Raw genomic sequence first — 18959 nt, 5'->3', positions numbered from 1 at the left:
CTGCACCCCTCCATGTGGAAGACATTGACCACCACACCTCCTTACATACTTAAATATTTAAACTTGGGTACAGACCTCTACCTGACCCAACTTTGACTGGAATGAGAATAGCTAGCCAGAAATCCATTTTAGTTGCACATATCAGAAGTACTAATCTGACACTGCAGAATTCTGTGAGTAAAGACATTTTCTACTTGCAAGAAAGGATGAGAGATCTCATAGGTTTTATACTTAGAGATACAATGGTGTGGAGTACAGGGGGCTTACTCTCTCTTGCAAAAGCACTTGTGATTGAGTTCTTGGTGGAACTAAGTCAGACTTTTCTGCTTCTGCTGTTGACTATTTCTAATAAATACAGATTAACTCCAATGTTGCACAACCATGGGGAAAGGAACAAACGGCAGGCAAAATAAATTACAACTGATGCACAATTATTTTTGTCTTCTTTGAAGTAGAACAAATAATGAGAGAACATTTTTCTCATTCTTTCTGGATCCTTTTCCCCATGACCTTCAAACTGTGTCTGTAACTGGCCCACTTACTGCAGCTTTCTTCTATCACAAGGAAGGAGGAGGGACAATAGAAGTCAGAGATAGCATCCATCATCCTGTGGGAAGTTATAAGTATTTCATGCCTAACAGCCTTCCACATGTCAACTATAACTAACAGAGTATACTGCTGACAATATCACGCTGCTTATGAGTGCACATTCCTCCACACTGATGATGCTCAGCTACAATACGTGCACTCCTTTTCCAGGCTAATCTCCATCATGTGCACTGCAGCTAATCCCCACCATGTGCACTGCATTACAGTACTGGGCCTTCCTCAGGTGATAATACTATGGCTGAATTTAACCAGCCCTAGCCCCTCTTGAGATTGGTCAGCTGACCTTAGGTGCCACCTCCTATCCCTCCAAGCTGAGTTCTCTAGCACCTGCTACTATTTCATCCCAGGCCAATAGGGAAAAATAAGAGCTCCATTTACCTTTATGATGATGGAGATGCCACCAGGAAAGTATTTTGGTCTTGTTCATTTGAACGGAAACAACATTTCAAACAAGCCAATAACCATTTCTGTGACAATATAAGCATTTGTCCTCAAATATTTTTTTTATTTTCAATTAAAATAACATTTACATAATATTTTAAATAACATTTTAAACAACTATATACAATAGTTACAATAGCCTGCCTTTCAGTTATATACACTGTATGTTATTAAATATAGAATTAACAGATCAGTTATCAGAGATACAATATTGAATATTGCAGAGTGTCCAACAAAGATATAACTTTCTTCCAAGGATTATTTACCAATGGCCTGGGATAGATTCGTAGTTCTTTGATTTTTATGTCCATCAATGCAGTTGTCTTCAGTAAAGTGTAGAAGTCTTCCAAGGTCGGGGGTGTATTTGAATTCCACCTTCTGGTTACGCATTTCCTAGATATAGCAAGTGTTGTCCATAACAAATACATATTTGTCTTATTCAGGTAGGGACATTCATTGACATTTAGTATAATCAATACTTTAGTTAAGGTAAAGGATTCATTAAATAAAGCTTGTAAAAAAATGATTGATTCCATTCCAATATGATTTAATTTTATTACATTCATAAAAAATATGAATCCAGTCTGCTTTGACTTTTCACACCTCCAACAAAAACCATTTGTAGTAGTACTGATCTTTTTAATTTTATCTGGTGTTAAAAATGCTCTGTGTAAGTATTTCTAGTTAAATATTTTCCATGTATGTTAGAGATGTAATTAACTGATAGTAAGATGTTAGTTTTAATTTCTTCTGTTAACTGCAATGACTGACCTTTTGTTAAGAACTGCTAGTATGATGGTTTGGGAATTGTTTTATATGTTATTAACTCTTTATATAGATTTGAAATGTAATTTTTCTTTTCACAACTATTATATATAAATTCATACAGAAAACTTATTAGATTTGGAATATCTTTAAATGAGGAATTATTAATTAATCTCCATAAATCTTGAATGTACATTAGAATGCTTTGTAAGGTTAACCAGTCCTGTGTTGGAATATTGTAAGCAGTTTTTATCATATGTATATCTAAAACATTTAATTTATTTACACATTGAAACCAGCATAAGAATCCATTTTGTTTCCAGGACGTTATTGTTTTGCTATATATTTTGTGAGGAAAGTTCTTAGTGATGGTAAATGGGGTTAAACGGTCAAACCAAAGTTTTAGATCTATGTTTGCATTGGCAAGTTTCCTAAAGGAATTGATGTAATTGTTATACTATATTGTATACTTATGCATAGTATGTACCAGGGTTTGTTTGATTTGTCTACTATTAAAATTTTGTTTAACAGATTAAATTAATTTGTTAATATAGCCGTTGTTAATTCTTTCCAGTTGGCAAAATAATTTGGGTTTATCCAATCTATTGCAGTTTTAAGCATAGATGTTTTTATATATGTTTCTATTTCTGGGAAGTTCAATCCTCCTTGTTTCCAGGGTCTAATGTGATGAGTTAGAACTACTCTATTCTTTTTGGGATACCATAAAAATGTAATTAAACATGAGTTTATTTCTTTAAGAATGCATCTTTCAGGAATTAACTGTATTGCTAATGCTACATATAGTATTTTTGGCAATAAGACCATTTTTATTAATTGCAATCTGTCTTCAAAAGTTAATAGAATTTTGTTCCACTTTTCTACATATATTTTATTGTTTCAATAATGTTTTTACAATTTATTAATATTGTTTCATTCATATTTTTGCATAACACTATTCCTAAATAATTTAGAGTAAGTTCTAGTTTTTCTATGATGGATTTATCTGTAACTTGTAGTTCTTTTTTCTTATTTAAAAATAGAAATTTTGATTTTGATCTATTAAAGTGTAGACCTGAAATCTTATAAAATTTCTCCATTACTTCTTCTAGCTCTCATAATGACTCTCTGGAGTTTGATAGGGTTAATAAAATAGCATCAACAAAAAGCATTATTTTAGATACGTACTGGTCATAGACTTCTTTTCCTTTTATTCTTGGATTATTGCGTATTATTTCTACAAGTATTTCTATAGCCAAAGCAAATAAAATAGGAGAAAGGGGGCATCCTTATTTAGTACCTTTCATTACATGGATAGATTCTGAGGTGAAAGGACCTAATTTAATGTAGGCTAAGTTATTAATATATATGTTTTTTAGTAATAAGATGAAGGGAGGAGGACATTCAAATAATGTTAAAGTTTTAAATAAATATTCCCAGTTGAGGGAATCAAAGGCTTTTTCTATGTCTAATCCGATTACAAGTGTTTCTCTATCATCTTTATTCACATAATCTATAAGAGTAAGTATCCTTTTAATATTATCATGTGTGTGTGCCTGTTATATAAAAATCCAGTTTGATCATTATTGCCTTTGAAAGTGGGATTTTCATTCTGTCAGCTAGTATTGACATGAATATTTTGTAATCATTATTCAGTAATAATATAGGTCTGTATGAGGTGCAAGGTCTGATGGTTTATTATCTTTTAAAATTGGTGTTATGAGAGAATATTTCCATGAGGGTGGTATTTTTGCTTCTGACTGGACTTCTAGCAAAGTTTTATGAAAAAGGGAGATTACTGTTGAAGAGAAGAGTTTGTAAATGTCCGTAATTATACCATCTATCCCTGGAGCTTTGTTAGATTTACTTTCTTTTATCTTGTCAACAATTTCTTTGTAGGATATAGGTTTTTGTAGGTCTAGTTTTAAGTTTTCAGAATTTTTTTTATATTGATAAGGTTTGTATCTAAGTTTATTTGGTTGGTATCTAAATCTTCTTTTTTGAAGTGTTCCATATAATGGAACCAAAATGCTTCAAGGATGTCTCCTATATCTGATACTTTTTTCCCTTTCTTTTCATGATATATACTACTAATGTTATTTGCTTTGGATTGCATTTTAATTCTTGTAGATAAGATATGTAGATATCTGGGGGAGGTGGCTAATGAGTTCATTTTTAATTTTTCCAAGGCTAGACAAGTTTTGTGTGCTCGAATTTCATTATTTTTTTTATTTAATTCCTCTCTTTCTTTTTTTACTTCTGGACAATTCTGATTTTTTTTTAGATTTTGCTGTCAAGACTCTGGTTTGCAAGTCTAATGATTCAGTTTTCTACACTCTAACCTTGTTTTTGTACCAGCTAAGGGTCTTACCAAATAAATATGCTTTTAATAAGTCCCAAACCATGACTCTACTGATTTCTGTTGTATTATTAATTTCAAGAAATAATTGTAGTTCTGACAAGATCCAGGGTCTGAATTCTTCAATTTTCGTGATATATGATGGAATTCTAGTTGAGAAAATTAAAGGTTTAAACTCTATTTGGAGCTTCATTATCAGAGAGTCATGATCTGAGAAGGGGCATGGAACTACTGAGAAGTTGAGGATTTTTGTTTGTAAATCTTGAACTACGAATAATTTGTCTATTCTGGTTTGTGTTCCAAATCTATGGTCTTTATGGGAAAATAATAAGGATGTATCATCTTTTACTTTAAAAATGTCTATTAAATGAAATGAATCAATCCATCTTTTTAAGGATTTTGAAATAGTTGCTATGCGAAAAGACTTCTTGGTGGTTTCAGAAGCTTCTAAAGTACAATTAAAGTCTCTTCCCAGTACAAGATTTCCTTTATAATTGTTGGAAATAAAATGTAGGTGTTTTTTAACCATTCCTGCTCCAATTCCTAGGAACCAATATAGATTAGCTAAGGTCCATATTCTGTTATTAAATTTAATTATAACAAATGCTAGTAGACCTTCTTTGTCTTCATATTTATAAATAACTTTTGGAGTGATTATGTTTTTCTTCCAGAGAATTGATACTCCTTTTGTCTTTGTTCTATAGGAGGATTGAGCTAAGACTGTATAGTCCTTAGGGTTCCAAATAAAGCTATCATTAGTCTTAAAATGCATTTCCTGGAGAAATACTACTTGTGCCTTATTTAGATTTAAATATTTCAGTAAGTTTGATCTTTTATTTGCATTATTGAAGCCATTAGTATTTAATGATAAGAATGTTAAATCCATTTCACGTTATTGTTGGAAGAAACCTTTTGCTTCTTTTTTTTTATTTAGATTATAGTAGTTATACCATATTCTCTGATAACACTGAATGTTATTTTTATGTGTGTAAACTTGGGAGTACAATTTAATGTTCTTTGTTCTTTAAATACAAGTAGGGTAAAATTCTGGTCAGGCTTTAAAAAGTACTTCTATAAAACATTAATTCTAAAGTATCAAATACAAGTAAATATGAATGTCCTATTAAACATGGAATGAAAGTCATTCCTAATCCAATAGATAAACATAGATCTATTGGATTATCACTCATACCTTTAACCAACAATATCAACTGAGCTCCATATGTTAAATTATTATATGGAGAATTTTCTTAAAAGAGATATGAAATTCTATATTATTCTATTACTGTTCTATGGTATTTTATAAATCAGGATGGAATGTTAGTAGTGTAAGCAATTATTATGTTGACTTAGAAAATATCCAATATTTAGTTACCCTTAAGAGATCCCAAACATGTCAGATATCTCATTTTCAATAAATTAAATGCAACATAGGAGCATACACTAAATAAGCCAACAACAAATAGATTATTACTAAAATAATTTGACTAAAAGGACTCTGCAGGAGACAATGAGTGATTACCAATGAAATATGAATTTACTGTACGTGTACTGTCTTCGTTTACTTTCCCATTCTTCAGCTCACCAACTTCAACTTGCACTTATGAAAAGACATGGCTTATCAGTGATACCCTAACTCTGAGTAGAATGGGTAATTATATCAGGTCTAGAATGAATGTGAAGGTACCTATATGGTAATCAAGACTTACCTTAGGTAAGTATTAATCGAATAGTATTTAGAGCATATTAGAGAATTCTTGGGGCAGTTAGAATACACTTAAGCCTCTCCTCCCTTGACCAAAAACAGAGATTTCCCTTCCTTTTCTTCCCCTTGTATTAAATTAGTACTAATAAAAGAAATTCAGCAAACATAGGTAAACAGAAATAACATTCAGTAGTCCGTCTTGTACATGAATTGCAATCCATTAAACAAGTCAGTGACTAACATCACTTTAGTAAACATTATAAAGACAAATTAGAAATAATTTCCTAGCTCTTTAAATTTTCTGATAATGCAAAAAGTTAACAATAAGCTAGCTATTTTAACTAAAAGTATAAAGCATTTAAATTTTTCCTTGCATGTATACATTTCTGCTTATATTGTAGCATCAATAGCTGTCTTTGAAATCTGTGCAATACTTCACTTCTTCAAATCATTCCTTTTTCAGTTCAGATTTTGTTTTGTCAAAACGGCAACAATATTTCAATGGCACAATTAATATTTAGACTGATGTTTCAAATAAATAACTTGTCAGTTGCCAATTGAGTTAGTTTAGAATGTATGGTTAGTGGAAATATAGCATGTTGCAAAAATAATATGCATTTCTTCATGTGCTCCAGAGACTGTCATATGCAAGTGATATATATAATGTCAGATAGCTTATGGATTCAGGTTGTTAAAGTAAATTGTGCTTATTAATCAGGCAGTTTCATTTAAATTCACAAGTAATTTGGGGACATTTCAGTTGAGTTTCCAGGAATGTGTAGTCCAATGTGAGTAATTGGGTCCACTTTTCCTCATAAACATATGTCACAATTCATTAAACTAAGCAGAGTCTAACATCGGTCTAATATGTCACAGTTCATTAAACAAAGCAGAGTCTAACACCTGTCTAATAATCATTATAAAGACAAAGAATAGTAATTTCCTAGCTCTTCAAACTTTCTGATGTTGACAGTAAGCTATTTTAACTGGAAGACTAAAACATTTCAATACTTCCTTGTGAATATATATTTTTACTTTTACTGTGGTGTCAAGAACTGTCTGAAATCTATGCATTACTTCACTTCTTTCAAGTCATTCACTTTACAGTTCAGATCATATTTTGTCAAAATGTCAATAGCATTTCAAAGGTACATTTAATATTTAAACTGATATTTTAAATGAATAGCTATCAGTTACCAAGTGAGTTTGTACAGAGTGTGAGGTAACTGCAAAGATAACACGTTGCAAAAAGTAATATGTATCTTTTCATGTGCACTAGAGACTGACAATTTCAAGTAACATATAAAATGTAACTTTTACAGTGCAGACAGCTTGTGAAATCAGCATGTTAAACTGAGTAATACTTTTTAATCAAGCAGCTACATTTAAGTGCACATATAGTTTGGGAACATTTCAGTTGTGTTTTCAAGAATATGTAATCCTATGAGGAAAAATCATAAAATACTACACATAGTACTATTATGTATTTATTTTACCTTGCTTAGCTTGTTTTTCATTTTAATAACTAAAAAACATTAGACTTTCGGCTTTTCCCGGTTAGGGGTTGCCACAGCAGAACTCCGGTCCGCTCATGATTGGCAGTGGATTTTTATGATGCAGAGTTGCCAGCCCGATACCCAACCTTCAACGAAGGCATGCTCATTCACAGTCGCACCTACCTGCATGTCTTTAACATCACTCGACCGCGGGGAGGACATTCAGACTCCACACAGAAGGCACTCCAGCCGAGAATCGAACGGGAGAATCTCTTGCTGTGAGGCGACATTAACCACTGCACCACCGTGGCTGCGACAATAACTAAACAACATTACTTTTTCTTATTATTTGTTATCTGTGAAGCTAAATGCACTTCGCAGGTTCACAGTGTCCTTAGAAACTGCAGCAATTGTTTACTGTTGCTATAGCAATGCAAATAGAATGTGAAGAAAGCTTCACTTCTATTAACCAACAGTACATTTTTCCCTCCTTTTTTCTTTTATATATTTGTGAATACTAAAAGGAAATAATTCAAAGGACATATGTACATGAATGGAACATTTCAGAGTTAGTCACGAACATGTCCCCAATCCCAATAAGCATAACAGTGACTATCATTAATCTAATAAATATTGTAATAAGTAATTAAGTTAACTATTTCAATTAGTCTACCTTAAAACTAGATTATTTTAGACTATTATTTATCTATGTATAGATAGTGAGTTATTAAATATATACAGACTATATTAGTATAGTAAATAGGAGAGAATTTAGAAAGGGAGACGCAGTTAAAATAAATAATGAGAAAAGAGAGAAGAGAAAAAGAAAAGAGAAAATTAAGAAAACATACACATATACTATGTATGTTGATTTACAGTATAAATATTTTATGTATTATATAACCTTCCTTCTGTGAAAGAAAAGTACCCTGTTTTACATACATGAGGTAATATGAAAAATCTCATGCGTCATCTATTTTCAAAAAATATAGATAAAGATTCCAGTAGTTAGTTACCGGTGACATCCAATCCATATCTTCTGGTAAAGTAATCACAGTATTAGTTTTAAAAAATGAAGAGGCTATCTCTAAGTCAATAAAAGTCCTCATCTCATTGGCATACAGTATTCTTATCTTATCTGGATATGCAAGTTGTGCCTTGATGTTATTTTGTTTCAGAAACTTTATCATGGGCCACACTTTTTTCCTTTGTTCCATTATTCTAGATAAATAGTTGTTATCAAATTTTATCAGGCTCTGTTTATATTTTAGAGGTGCCTTCCTCCAAGCAGATCTTAAAATCAGTTCCTTGTCCAAGTATAAAAGAAATTTGATAATTATTGACCTAGGAGGAGAGTTTGAGTTAGTGGTAGGTTTCCCAAGAGCTCTGTGTGCCCTCTCAATGCCAAAGGAAAGTCTTTCTTTTAAATTTAAAAAGTCAGGGATCCAGCTTGATAAAAAGGAAATAATATCCTCACCTTCTGTGTTTTCAGGTAATCCGAAAATCCTGATGTTATTTCTCCTCTCCCTATTTTCCAAGTCATCTACTTTATTAACCATCCAAGTGTTTTGTTTAAGAAGCAGTTCTTTCTGTGTTTCCTCTTCCTTAAGTCTATTTTCTAAGTCATTTAGCGAAACCTCTATTCCTGTTATCCTTGTCTGGTGTTGTAGCATTTCCTTGAGGGTGTCAGCCTGTTTTTGACTGCTTGTTTTAAGATTTTCTAGGTTCTCTTTAAAATCATCCATCTTCAAAGACAACCCCTGCAGGGTAGATGCCATCTGTTGTAGTTCCTTCTTTAAGGCAGCATCCTGGTGAGAATTCCTTGAGTTGCTCATTTTAACAAGTGAATATATCTCCAAGCTTTTTGACAGGAAATTATTTGTAAAACTTCACCAGAGTTTCTAATTGTGTAAATTAGACCTTTATCTATAAGATTTTATACTTTGAAGAAAAAAAAAATATTTTTTCCTGTCTTATTTAACTAGTTATATGGAGCTCTAAAATACTGCTGCTTTCAGTTAGCCTTTCAGGCTCCGCCCCTCCAATATAAGCTTTTGATCTCTTTGTGCAGCTGTGAAACTAAGTCATTTGGTCCACTGCCCCAAAAGAAAAAAAGGCAAGTGCTAGAAATGTTCCAAGAGCTGATGTTTATTGCTAGAAAATAATCCAGATTAAAAATTATAAAATACATTTTTTATCATACAGCATATACATATTGAACAAATTCAGCAATTTGTGTTTATATTAATATGTATAATAAATCATTAAAAACATTTTTTTTTGCAAATCCTTCACAAAATCAAATAGAGAACTCCAATATCTAATCAAACTCATCTTGATTACAATACTAACAATAAGAGGTGAAAAAGACAATTCTTAATGTAGACAACATTACATTTTGTCTATTTTTTCCACTCATTTTTTTCATAGTCCCACGCAGAAGAGAATCCTGTTACAGGATTGATTCTCATGTCCAACATTCTCTTGGTCTGCACAGCAATCCACTCCTCTGACAATGTATGAGGAACAGCTGCAAATACTAAATAAAAATTGAAGACAGAAAAAGTGAAAGGTTAGTTAGTATTGGGAATGTCATCAAAGTATCCAATAACACATATTTAAACTTCTGAAACTGTTTGTCAAGTATGTACTTTTTTTGTTGAAGTACCCAAGAAAGAACTGCATGAGTTTAGTTCTCTGAATGTGACCCTGAAAACCATATTAAATGGCATTCTAGTGGCTTCAAAAATTGTACAGCATGGGAGAAATTATTTTATAAGTATGGTACATGCAGATTACATAGAGATGAAAATATGATAAAGAAAACACAGACATTAACAAAGATGCAAAACAGAGTGCTGTCTGGTTTATAAGGGCAGCCTGGCATATTCATGCTGTCTGCAATTACATACCTACATTGCTAATATAACTTGCACTGTACTTCCGTCTCATTTCCTTTCCACATCCCTCATTTATTTTGATAAGCCTTACTGGTGCTTATCTTCTACTCTATTAAACTATGTAACACCTACAGGCCTGACCACCTTGGCTGAGAGCCTCCTTCATGAATTTTAATGTATTCTTGTTGTAACACCCAGGACCATAATTGTAAACCTCAGTCTAGCAGAACTATAGTACAAATGTGGGGATAATATATATGAAGGACAAAGTTGCAGTACCTCCTAATGTCCCCCACTCTAATATACAGCAATTTTGCGTCAGTATATGTAAGTGGGATAGTGTAGGGCCTGTACATTGTGGATTTAATTGGATTACAGTGAGACTTAAAATTGGCAGTATTTGTTTTGCAGTTAAACATTATCCCTTTGGCCTCGACAATGACCCTGTTATATTATATTATCTTCTGGTAGCCAAAAATGAATGATGACCATCTTGCTTTGTAAAGATCAGTAATACCATAATTGCCACTCCACCATTCTGTGCTCTGTTTGTGGATTCATTCAGCCTAAGCATTCAGTTCAGCACTTTTACAGAAATACAGCACTCATACTATTCATATATGTATGATTTTTTAAGTGTTTGTTCCTATATATTTCAATCCTGCCAATGGGCCCACTCTTTTGCATGGCTTGGTTCCATAAAAAAGGTATAACTTCTACTTCTTATCCCTACAATTGCAATTTTCATTTTACTTTCAGCAACAGATTTTGCTTGCCTGACTGCCAGTAATGGCCTGTAGGACTAACAATCTGAGTAGCAGTACTAACCCTTGGAGGCAGAGTTGTGTTAATGGCCATTCCTTATCTATCATCTACCAGAGGCAGGCCTTCTGCAGCATGATGGTATTTACCACATATTATGTAGGGTGGACATACATCTCAACATTCCAGATTTTCGCAAAAGGTCCAGATTTTTACCTCATTTTTTTTTTGTCTGTGCCTCATAAAATGTGTGCTTTTCTGGCAAATTACTGAGGACTGAAGTCTCTAAATAATGATGTACATTTGAATTTCAGAGTTCATATCCTTCAAAAAATGCATATTAACACAAATCTTGTCATTCTGCCAACTTTTTTAAGTTTACAAGAGTGATATTTAAAATCTGTCCCTATTTTGGGGCCTTTGTCCCCCCCCCCCCATTATTTTAGGATTTGTCCAGATTACTTCTGCTAAGAGGTTGACAGCTATGAGGGTGGGACAGGCATTCTTGTGTGTACAGGATATTTTATGGTGCAGGGCAGGTGTTCCTATGTCATCATATGCCCCACTGTTCCCACAAGGCATTGACACAGATGATGCAAGCCATAGATTTTTTAAGACTTCTGTACAAAAATTTTAAAATATGCTGACTGAGAATAAGAACACAGAGATCCCTACTCATATTTTTTGAAGCAGTTTTACTCTGGCTCATCTTATTACTGGATGTAGCTACAAGCAGACAAACACAACCAGCATACCTCTCAACCTATTAGCACAAGAAATGTGGACAAAGCCTAAAATAATGGGGGGGGGGAGCAAAGGCCCCAAAGTAGGGACAGATTTTAAATATTGCTTTTATAAACTTAGAAAGTTTATACAATAAAAGGACTTGTGTTAGCATGCATTTTCTGAAGGACATGAAAGTCTGAAACTCAAACAGATGTCATTATTTAGTGACTTCAACCCTGAGTGATTTGTTCGAAACCACAAATGTTATGAGGAACAGGTCACAAATATGAAGCAAAAATGTGGACATTCTGTGAAAATATGGACAGTCATAGCATCATCGATCATAGCATCACCTGAGAAAAAAGGATAAAAAAGTTTTTTAGGAGGGAGTAAGCCTTCTGTATCCGCCATATGGGAGTTCTTACATCCCCTTACTGATATGTACACACAGTGGACAGAAGCATAATTGTACGGAAAAACTACACCAGCAGTAACTTCCTACAACAACCACTGCTACAAAGTTTGCAACTCATCTAGTTGTGAGTGGCAAGTTTTAATACTAATCAGTGGTGACTTCATGACTGGCAGAACAACCCTACATGAATCTTACAAAGACAGCTCTATTAGTTTTTGTAACTCTTGGAAGAAGGAACTTTCACATTTATAAGAAGAAGAAAAAACATGCTGATAATAGACACTTAGACACCTCATATCCCAAAGTATTGTTTAGGAAGACCAAACGCCTGGGAACCAGTGCCTAATTCAAACTACTATTTGACATCTGGTTGTCAAATTGCGCATTTATATCTTTATATTTAATTAGAAGCCAGGTGGCTTACTGATTAACAACTGCCTCACAGCTCCAGAATTCATGGTACCAGCCTTATCTTTAGTAACTGTTTGTGTAGAGTTCACATGTTTTCATAAGTTCATAGGTACTTACTAGGCTAGCTGCTCTTGTGGGCTATTTTAAGCCTAACTTCCATTTCAAAGGTAAGAATCAAGCCCTGCAACTTGTGTCTGTGAAGTAAAAACCTTAACCATTATGCTAACCTCAACCATTATACCAACCCTGTGATTGTGTTATAATGTAGTCGTTCTGCACTGCATTACAAACAAGATGAAAAGAGGTTTGAACCCTATGTGGTCAAACCACTTTATTTTGTTGACTGGCAATTAGAACAGAGGATTTATGTTAATGAACTAATTCCTGTAGTCCACAGTTTTATTGTGTGACACTGAACAAATCATTTAACTAGACAATGCACTGGGGAACTTTGGGAAATTTATTTAGGCTACTTAATGGCCTCCTGGATCACATACCTAGTAATTATTTATGAATCTGTAAACCTATAAATGTCAGGCATGCGAGGGAAATTCTCTAAGGGCCCAATTGATAGCCTTCAATGTGAAATTCTAGAAGTTAAACTCAAATTCAGTAGTTAAGGGGTGATTTTGATGAAGGAAGGCTGCTGGATGTGGAGACATTCCAAAAAGCAAAATGTTCACAAAATGCATTTGCATGTGTAGTTGTGCTGGAGAACATTGTCACTGACAAATACTGACTTTATGGTGTCTCATGTATGACAAAAAGTTAACCTGTTTCCTGAAATTTCTTGCATTTCCAAGTTAAGGAGATACTTGTTACAAAAACAGTTCACAAACTTGATTCAATATGTGTCATTACTACAGAAAGTGATGGACAGCTCTGTGTTAGGGTTGTTTAAGCATAGACAATTTTTCATCCCACTCATAGTTTAGCCTCATAAATTATTTTCCTAGGATATGAATATTACATGTTGACTTCATTTATAATTTTATGGATTAGTATAGGGGGCCAGTAGTTAAGGAATAATTCAAGCAACAAAGTACACCTACATATTTTAGTAAAACATTGAATTTATTGAAATCATAATTGATCTTGGGAAGATGTGTTATTAACAGGAGACTACACCTTCTTCTACAATTTAACTCAACCCTTAGGGTGGTTTTCTCCCAACAATATGGTTCCAGTATTGTGTAGGTGACAGAAACCTGCTTGTACTTTATAAAACTTTCATTTCTGTGCCTTGAAATCAAAGGAAGGGAAAGCACAGACACTTTTTTTAAGCTCAGGTTCTCACATATTTTGCAGGGGAATTTGTCTCTGCCTGCATGACATACCACAGACACAGAAATCTGTAGTTTACCTTGTCAGAGGTACATCTGACACTTTTATATGGGTAATTAGTACTGCTGATGTCAGGAGCTCAGCATCCTCTATGAAATAAGACAAGAGAGCTGTGAAACTGTTTTCCACTGTCTTTATTGCAGACAGGGAGAGAATTTACACTGATTCACAACTGCTTGCAATGTAGTCATGCCTTTCACGACAAATTAAAGAAATTAGATCAGTCAGTGGTTCAAACTCTTCTGACAAATGTACATAAGCAGTATCACAGTATTGAAGTGCTAAGCTTTAAACTTAAAATTGTTGTTTATACAACTTTATATATTAAGATGACTTAAAAGTAGTAACAAAGATGTCTGTACTATTTAGAGAAAAAACAGAAAATATTTTTTTCTTGTAAGACTTGTAAAGTGTAAACAAATTTACCATTTTCATGCCCCCCTCCCCAAAGAAAGGACAGAACTGCCCAAATATGGACTTCTCTGCAGAAAGTGAGACAGGTGGCAACCCTATCAACTAGGTGCACTGATACTGAATATAAGAAGATATTTTATGCATTCTTGTGACATCTTTCTATCAACTAGGTGCACTGATAGTGATTATAAGAAGGTATTTTATGCATTCTTGTGACAGCCTTCCACAGGAGGATATATATCTGGTACACAGATCCATAGGAAGAGACATCTTCCACTGACTTTGAGTAAGTCCTTATACAGGTGGAATGCATGAGCATTTTCTAGTCTGCAAAGGAAATGCAACCATTGATGGGAACCATGATATACAGCTGAATTTACTTTACATGTGCTATGTGCCCTTTCATTAAAACATTAGGGAAGGGAAATCAGAAGTACATATGTGTAGCACACATCTTATACATATGTACTGAAACATGAGTGTGTGCATATAAGATTATATGCCTATGTGTATGTCTGCATGTTCACTTGCACATATACAGTTAGTGACACTAAACCTCCTAGTGTGCAGTTAAGTAAATTTTTCATGTAAAAAATCCTTTTAAAGTATCTGTATTGTACTCTACAACCAACAAAACTGTTGTTCTATTAATTTGGTATAAAAGGCCCACTTTAATGTATACGTACTGAACAGTGCATTTAATGCATTGTTTAAATATTGAGATGTCTCTGTTATAAACATATACATGCTTTTGGTTTGATGTTTTTGCACATTGTCATAATAACTTAGTATATGTAACCATGGAGCTTCCATTGAAAAGGAGTTTTAATTCCAAACAGATTTTTTTCCTGTAAGCAAATGTAAATAAGTAAGTCAATAAACACTGGGAATAATGGGGCTGATGCTCCAGACTCACATATATAAAACAGGCCCTGACATTTCTAATGCATTTATTTGTTTATTGACATTTGTTTACTGGGAAAATCTGACTGAGCCACAAGAGCACATTTACAGTGGAGATCTGGGGAGAAAAGCTCCATTTAACAGAGAAAATAAAAAAAAAATTCAAAGGCATTACATAAAAACAGATGAAAATTATACATTTCAAAAAAATCAACAATATTGTAAGGCATACATATATATCAAAAATATATTACAAAGAGAACAATGAGAAAAAGCAAAGTAAAACACTATAACCAATTCTGGAGAGCATCCTTTTGGCAATTCACAGTAGTAATAAGTAACAGCCATGTGCTTAGTTTAATTGTAACTATAAAGGGGAGAGGAAGAGATTAGGACAGATTAGTATAAATAGGGAGGAGGTGACAGGAAGAGGTTCTGTAAAGTGGTAGAGAGGGTAGGATAGCCAGGTGAAGATGAAGAAGTGGTGATGCATAGAGAATTTGTACAGATAGGGATGGAGAAAAGCAGAGAAGTAGAAAAGTAGACAAAAGTGATGTTCAACCGGAGGTAAAGCATAAGCAGAGCCATGTGTTTGATAGGTGGCCTTTCAGATGCTTGAAGGAGAATAATTAAGTTACAGTTCTAATAGCCTGTGGAACAGAATTCCATTTTTTTGGCAACAGAGTAGTAGTAAAGGCTATTTCCAATTGCTTTTTGAGGTTTATGGATGGTAAGAAGTTGTTTATCATTAGAACAAAGGGGTCTGTTTGGATGATAGGAAGGAAGACTAGAGCTTAGAGCAGGACAGGCATGAGGTTTATAAATGATGTTGTGGGCAGCAGCTGGTTGTACAATTCCAGGTAGTGGGGTATTTTTCGCCAGTTCAGACTTTTTAAGGGCCTTGCAGTGATGTGTACAATATTGTTTGTTGACCCATAATTTAGCAACAGATACCTTCAAGTTGGTAAGAATAGGAGCACCATATAACAGTGACAGAAGGAAGCAAGTGGTTACTAGGATGGTTTTAGCAGAGTTAGTAAAAAAGTTTTCATGTCTATAAAGCATGCCAAGTTTCTGGTGAGATGTTTTTTATACTATTTTGAATGTGGAGTTCAAATCTGAGGCTGTCGTCAACAGTCACACCAGACACTTTCATATGAGATACAGTTTCCATCTCTGTATTATTAACCAAGAATATTTTGAAGCTTGCTTTGTCCTTCAGGTGTGCTTTGGAGAGGAATAGGACTAGTTTTTGTTTTGGGTTGAGTAATAATTGAGCATTAAGTCAGGGTTAAATTGAAGTGAAGGCTTCCTGTGTGATTTCATGAAGATGCACCAGACAGCATACTGCATAAGTGATGATTGCCAGAAGAGGCATAGAGATCATTAATAAAAATGTTAAAGAGAGGTGACCAAGAATTGCCTTGGGGTTTACCAGTGATAAAAGGGAGATAAGGAAAGAAAGTATATTGTCATCTAATATTTTGCTCTCTGTCAGATAGGTAGCTTTTAAACCACTGAAGTGAAGGAGGAGGTATTCAGGAGGGAGTATGTCAGAAGCTGTGGAGCAAGGTTTAAGTTTAAGTAGCATTTTTTTATAGAAGATATTGTTCCAGGTTTTAAAGTAAAGTTGTTGGCATTTGTGTCTAAGGATTGTTTGGATTTTTATTTTTCAGAGGTTACTGTGGTAGTTGAGAGGGCAGTTTGTAATATGTTAGGGGTTTATTTAGGAGGAGGGTGATGTGTTGTTGGTGAGGGTAGCAATGCTCTCCTCTCTATAAAGTATTTATTAAACTAAGCCACTATTTCAAGGAAGGATCAGGTTTGATAGAGATACAGATCTTTTTTTTTTTCAGCCAGGATTGAGTAGTGCATGAACAGAGGACCAGATTTTTTTTTTGGATCATTTTTTTATTATTTCTATTTTAGTCTGAAATCAAGTGTTATTGAAACACTAATTAGGTCACTTATAGTTTTCAGCTCCATATACAAAGGACACCAAATAGTACAACTTCAAACAGAACAGGTTATGGTGATTTCAACATATGTGCAGAAAAACAGAAGACAATGTGGTGGAGACATTTTGGGACAGACAGGTAGAAGGCAAAATGAAACAAGGGCTTCTAACAAAGAGGTGGGTGGGCTGTGTGAGAGACGACCTGCAACAGTCAGGCATGAGTTCAGAAGAAGGAAGGAGAGTGGTACTGTAGCACTGAACAAAGAGTAATGTGACAGTTTGACAGTTGACACAACACCCCAACCCCATGTAAAAGGAAGTTGATGATGGCGATGATATAATAGACACATAATCCAGCACTGAGTACAGTAACTAAACTATCAAGCAAAGAAAAAGAGTGAAACACTGATACAAGGAAATCACACATTCCATTTTGTCATTTATCAGTTCATTAACCTTAGGGTCCTTGATTGTGGTATTCATGGATTACATATGTAAATATGGTAAGGAGCCCTACATAAGGAAAACAACTGACATATGAATTGAATGGAAAAGCACAACACAAAGAGCAGACAAGATGTGGCCGAAGTGTATGAAAGGCAGGAGTCAAGGTGGTGCACCAGTTCCTGTGCAGCAATAGGAGAAACAATTGGTGAAAATGTGTGACAAAGTACACACTACAATGCGTCTTAAAAATATGAAGTATATTATCAACATGCCATACTTCCTAAGGCTGTTTGTTGGATGGAGAAAATAGATGATGAGCAGAAATTCTTGAATTTGTGCTGTTGCTTTTTAATATTGTACAATGGAAAATGCAGACAAATGAGTAACATATGAATGAAGCATCTTTAATTGACAGCCATTTTGTGCTTATCTCATGGGCATTGCCTGTGTTCATATTGGTAACCAAACCTTGTACTGAAAATGCTTAATATGTGGCAGTGCTAGTGTATGTTTTCAAAGAAAGCATGAGTCAGCTGTGTTACAGAAAATAAAAAATTCCATATGAAAAATAATTCACTTGTATTAAAATATGGACAGCCATCTATTATTCATCAAATTATGGTCAACTTATTTTCTTCAATTTGTACTGACTGAGGTAAAAAAAATACTTGTAGCATGTCAAGATGTATCAGATAGTAAGAAACCATGTAATGGGCTATAAAAACAGGCATTTTATAGTCGGACAATTGTGGAGTTTGCCAGGGGTAGAGTGACATATTAGTGGGTGGTCAGAGCTCTCATTAGTAGCACTAAGCATTGCTAAAGTAGCTACACACATCACTTCACCTGAGATAGCACTAAGCATTGCTGAAGTAGCTATGCACATCACTTCACCTGAGATAGCACTAAACATTTCTTAAGTAGCTATGCACATCACTTCACCTGAGATAGCACTAAGCATTGCTGAAGTAGCTATGCACATCACTTCACCTGAGATAGCACTAAGCATTGCTGAAGTAGCTATGCACATCACTTCACCTGAGATAGCACTAAGCATTGCTGAAGTAGCTATGCACATCACTTCACCTGAGATAGCATTAAGCATTGCTGAAGTAGCTATGCACATAACTTCACCTGAGATAGCACTAAGCATTGCTGAAGTAGCTATGCACATCATTTCACTTGAGATAGCACTAAGAATTGCTAAAGTAGCTACACACATCACTTCACTTGAGATAGCACTAAGCATTGCTAAAGTAGCTACACACATCACTTCACCTGAGATAGCACTAAGCATTGCTGAAGTAG

The 18959-nt window shown here is 34.2% G+C and overlaps 1 protein-coding gene across 3 annotated transcripts in view; it reads right to left on the bottom strand.

Annotated features, from left to right (window-relative positions):
* Positions 1-9504: 9504 nt before the first annotated feature.
* Positions 9505-18959, bottom strand: part of LOC122796593 — a 530916-nt gene continuing 521461 nt past the window's right edge. For all 3 annotated transcript variants that reach the window (XM_044065194.1, XM_044065195.1, XM_044065196.1), the window contains one exon: positions 9505-9911. In XM_044065194.1, coding sequence (XP_043921129.1) covers positions 9775-9911 — 137 coding nt within the window. In that variant the 3' untranslated portion in view covers positions 9505-9774. The remainder of the gene's footprint in view (positions 9912-18959) is intronic.

The sequence above is a fragment of the Protopterus annectens genome, chromosome 3.part0 (genome assembly GCF_019279795.1).
Source record: "Protopterus annectens isolate FY-2018-M chromosome 3.part0, PAN1.0, whole genome shotgun sequence".
NCBI classification, from domain to species: Eukaryota; Metazoa; Chordata; order Ceratodontiformes; family Protopteridae; genus Protopterus; species Protopterus annectens.
The sequence above is the reverse complement of the archived record's forward strand: the minus strand, read 5'-3'. Positions and strand labels throughout refer to the sequence as shown.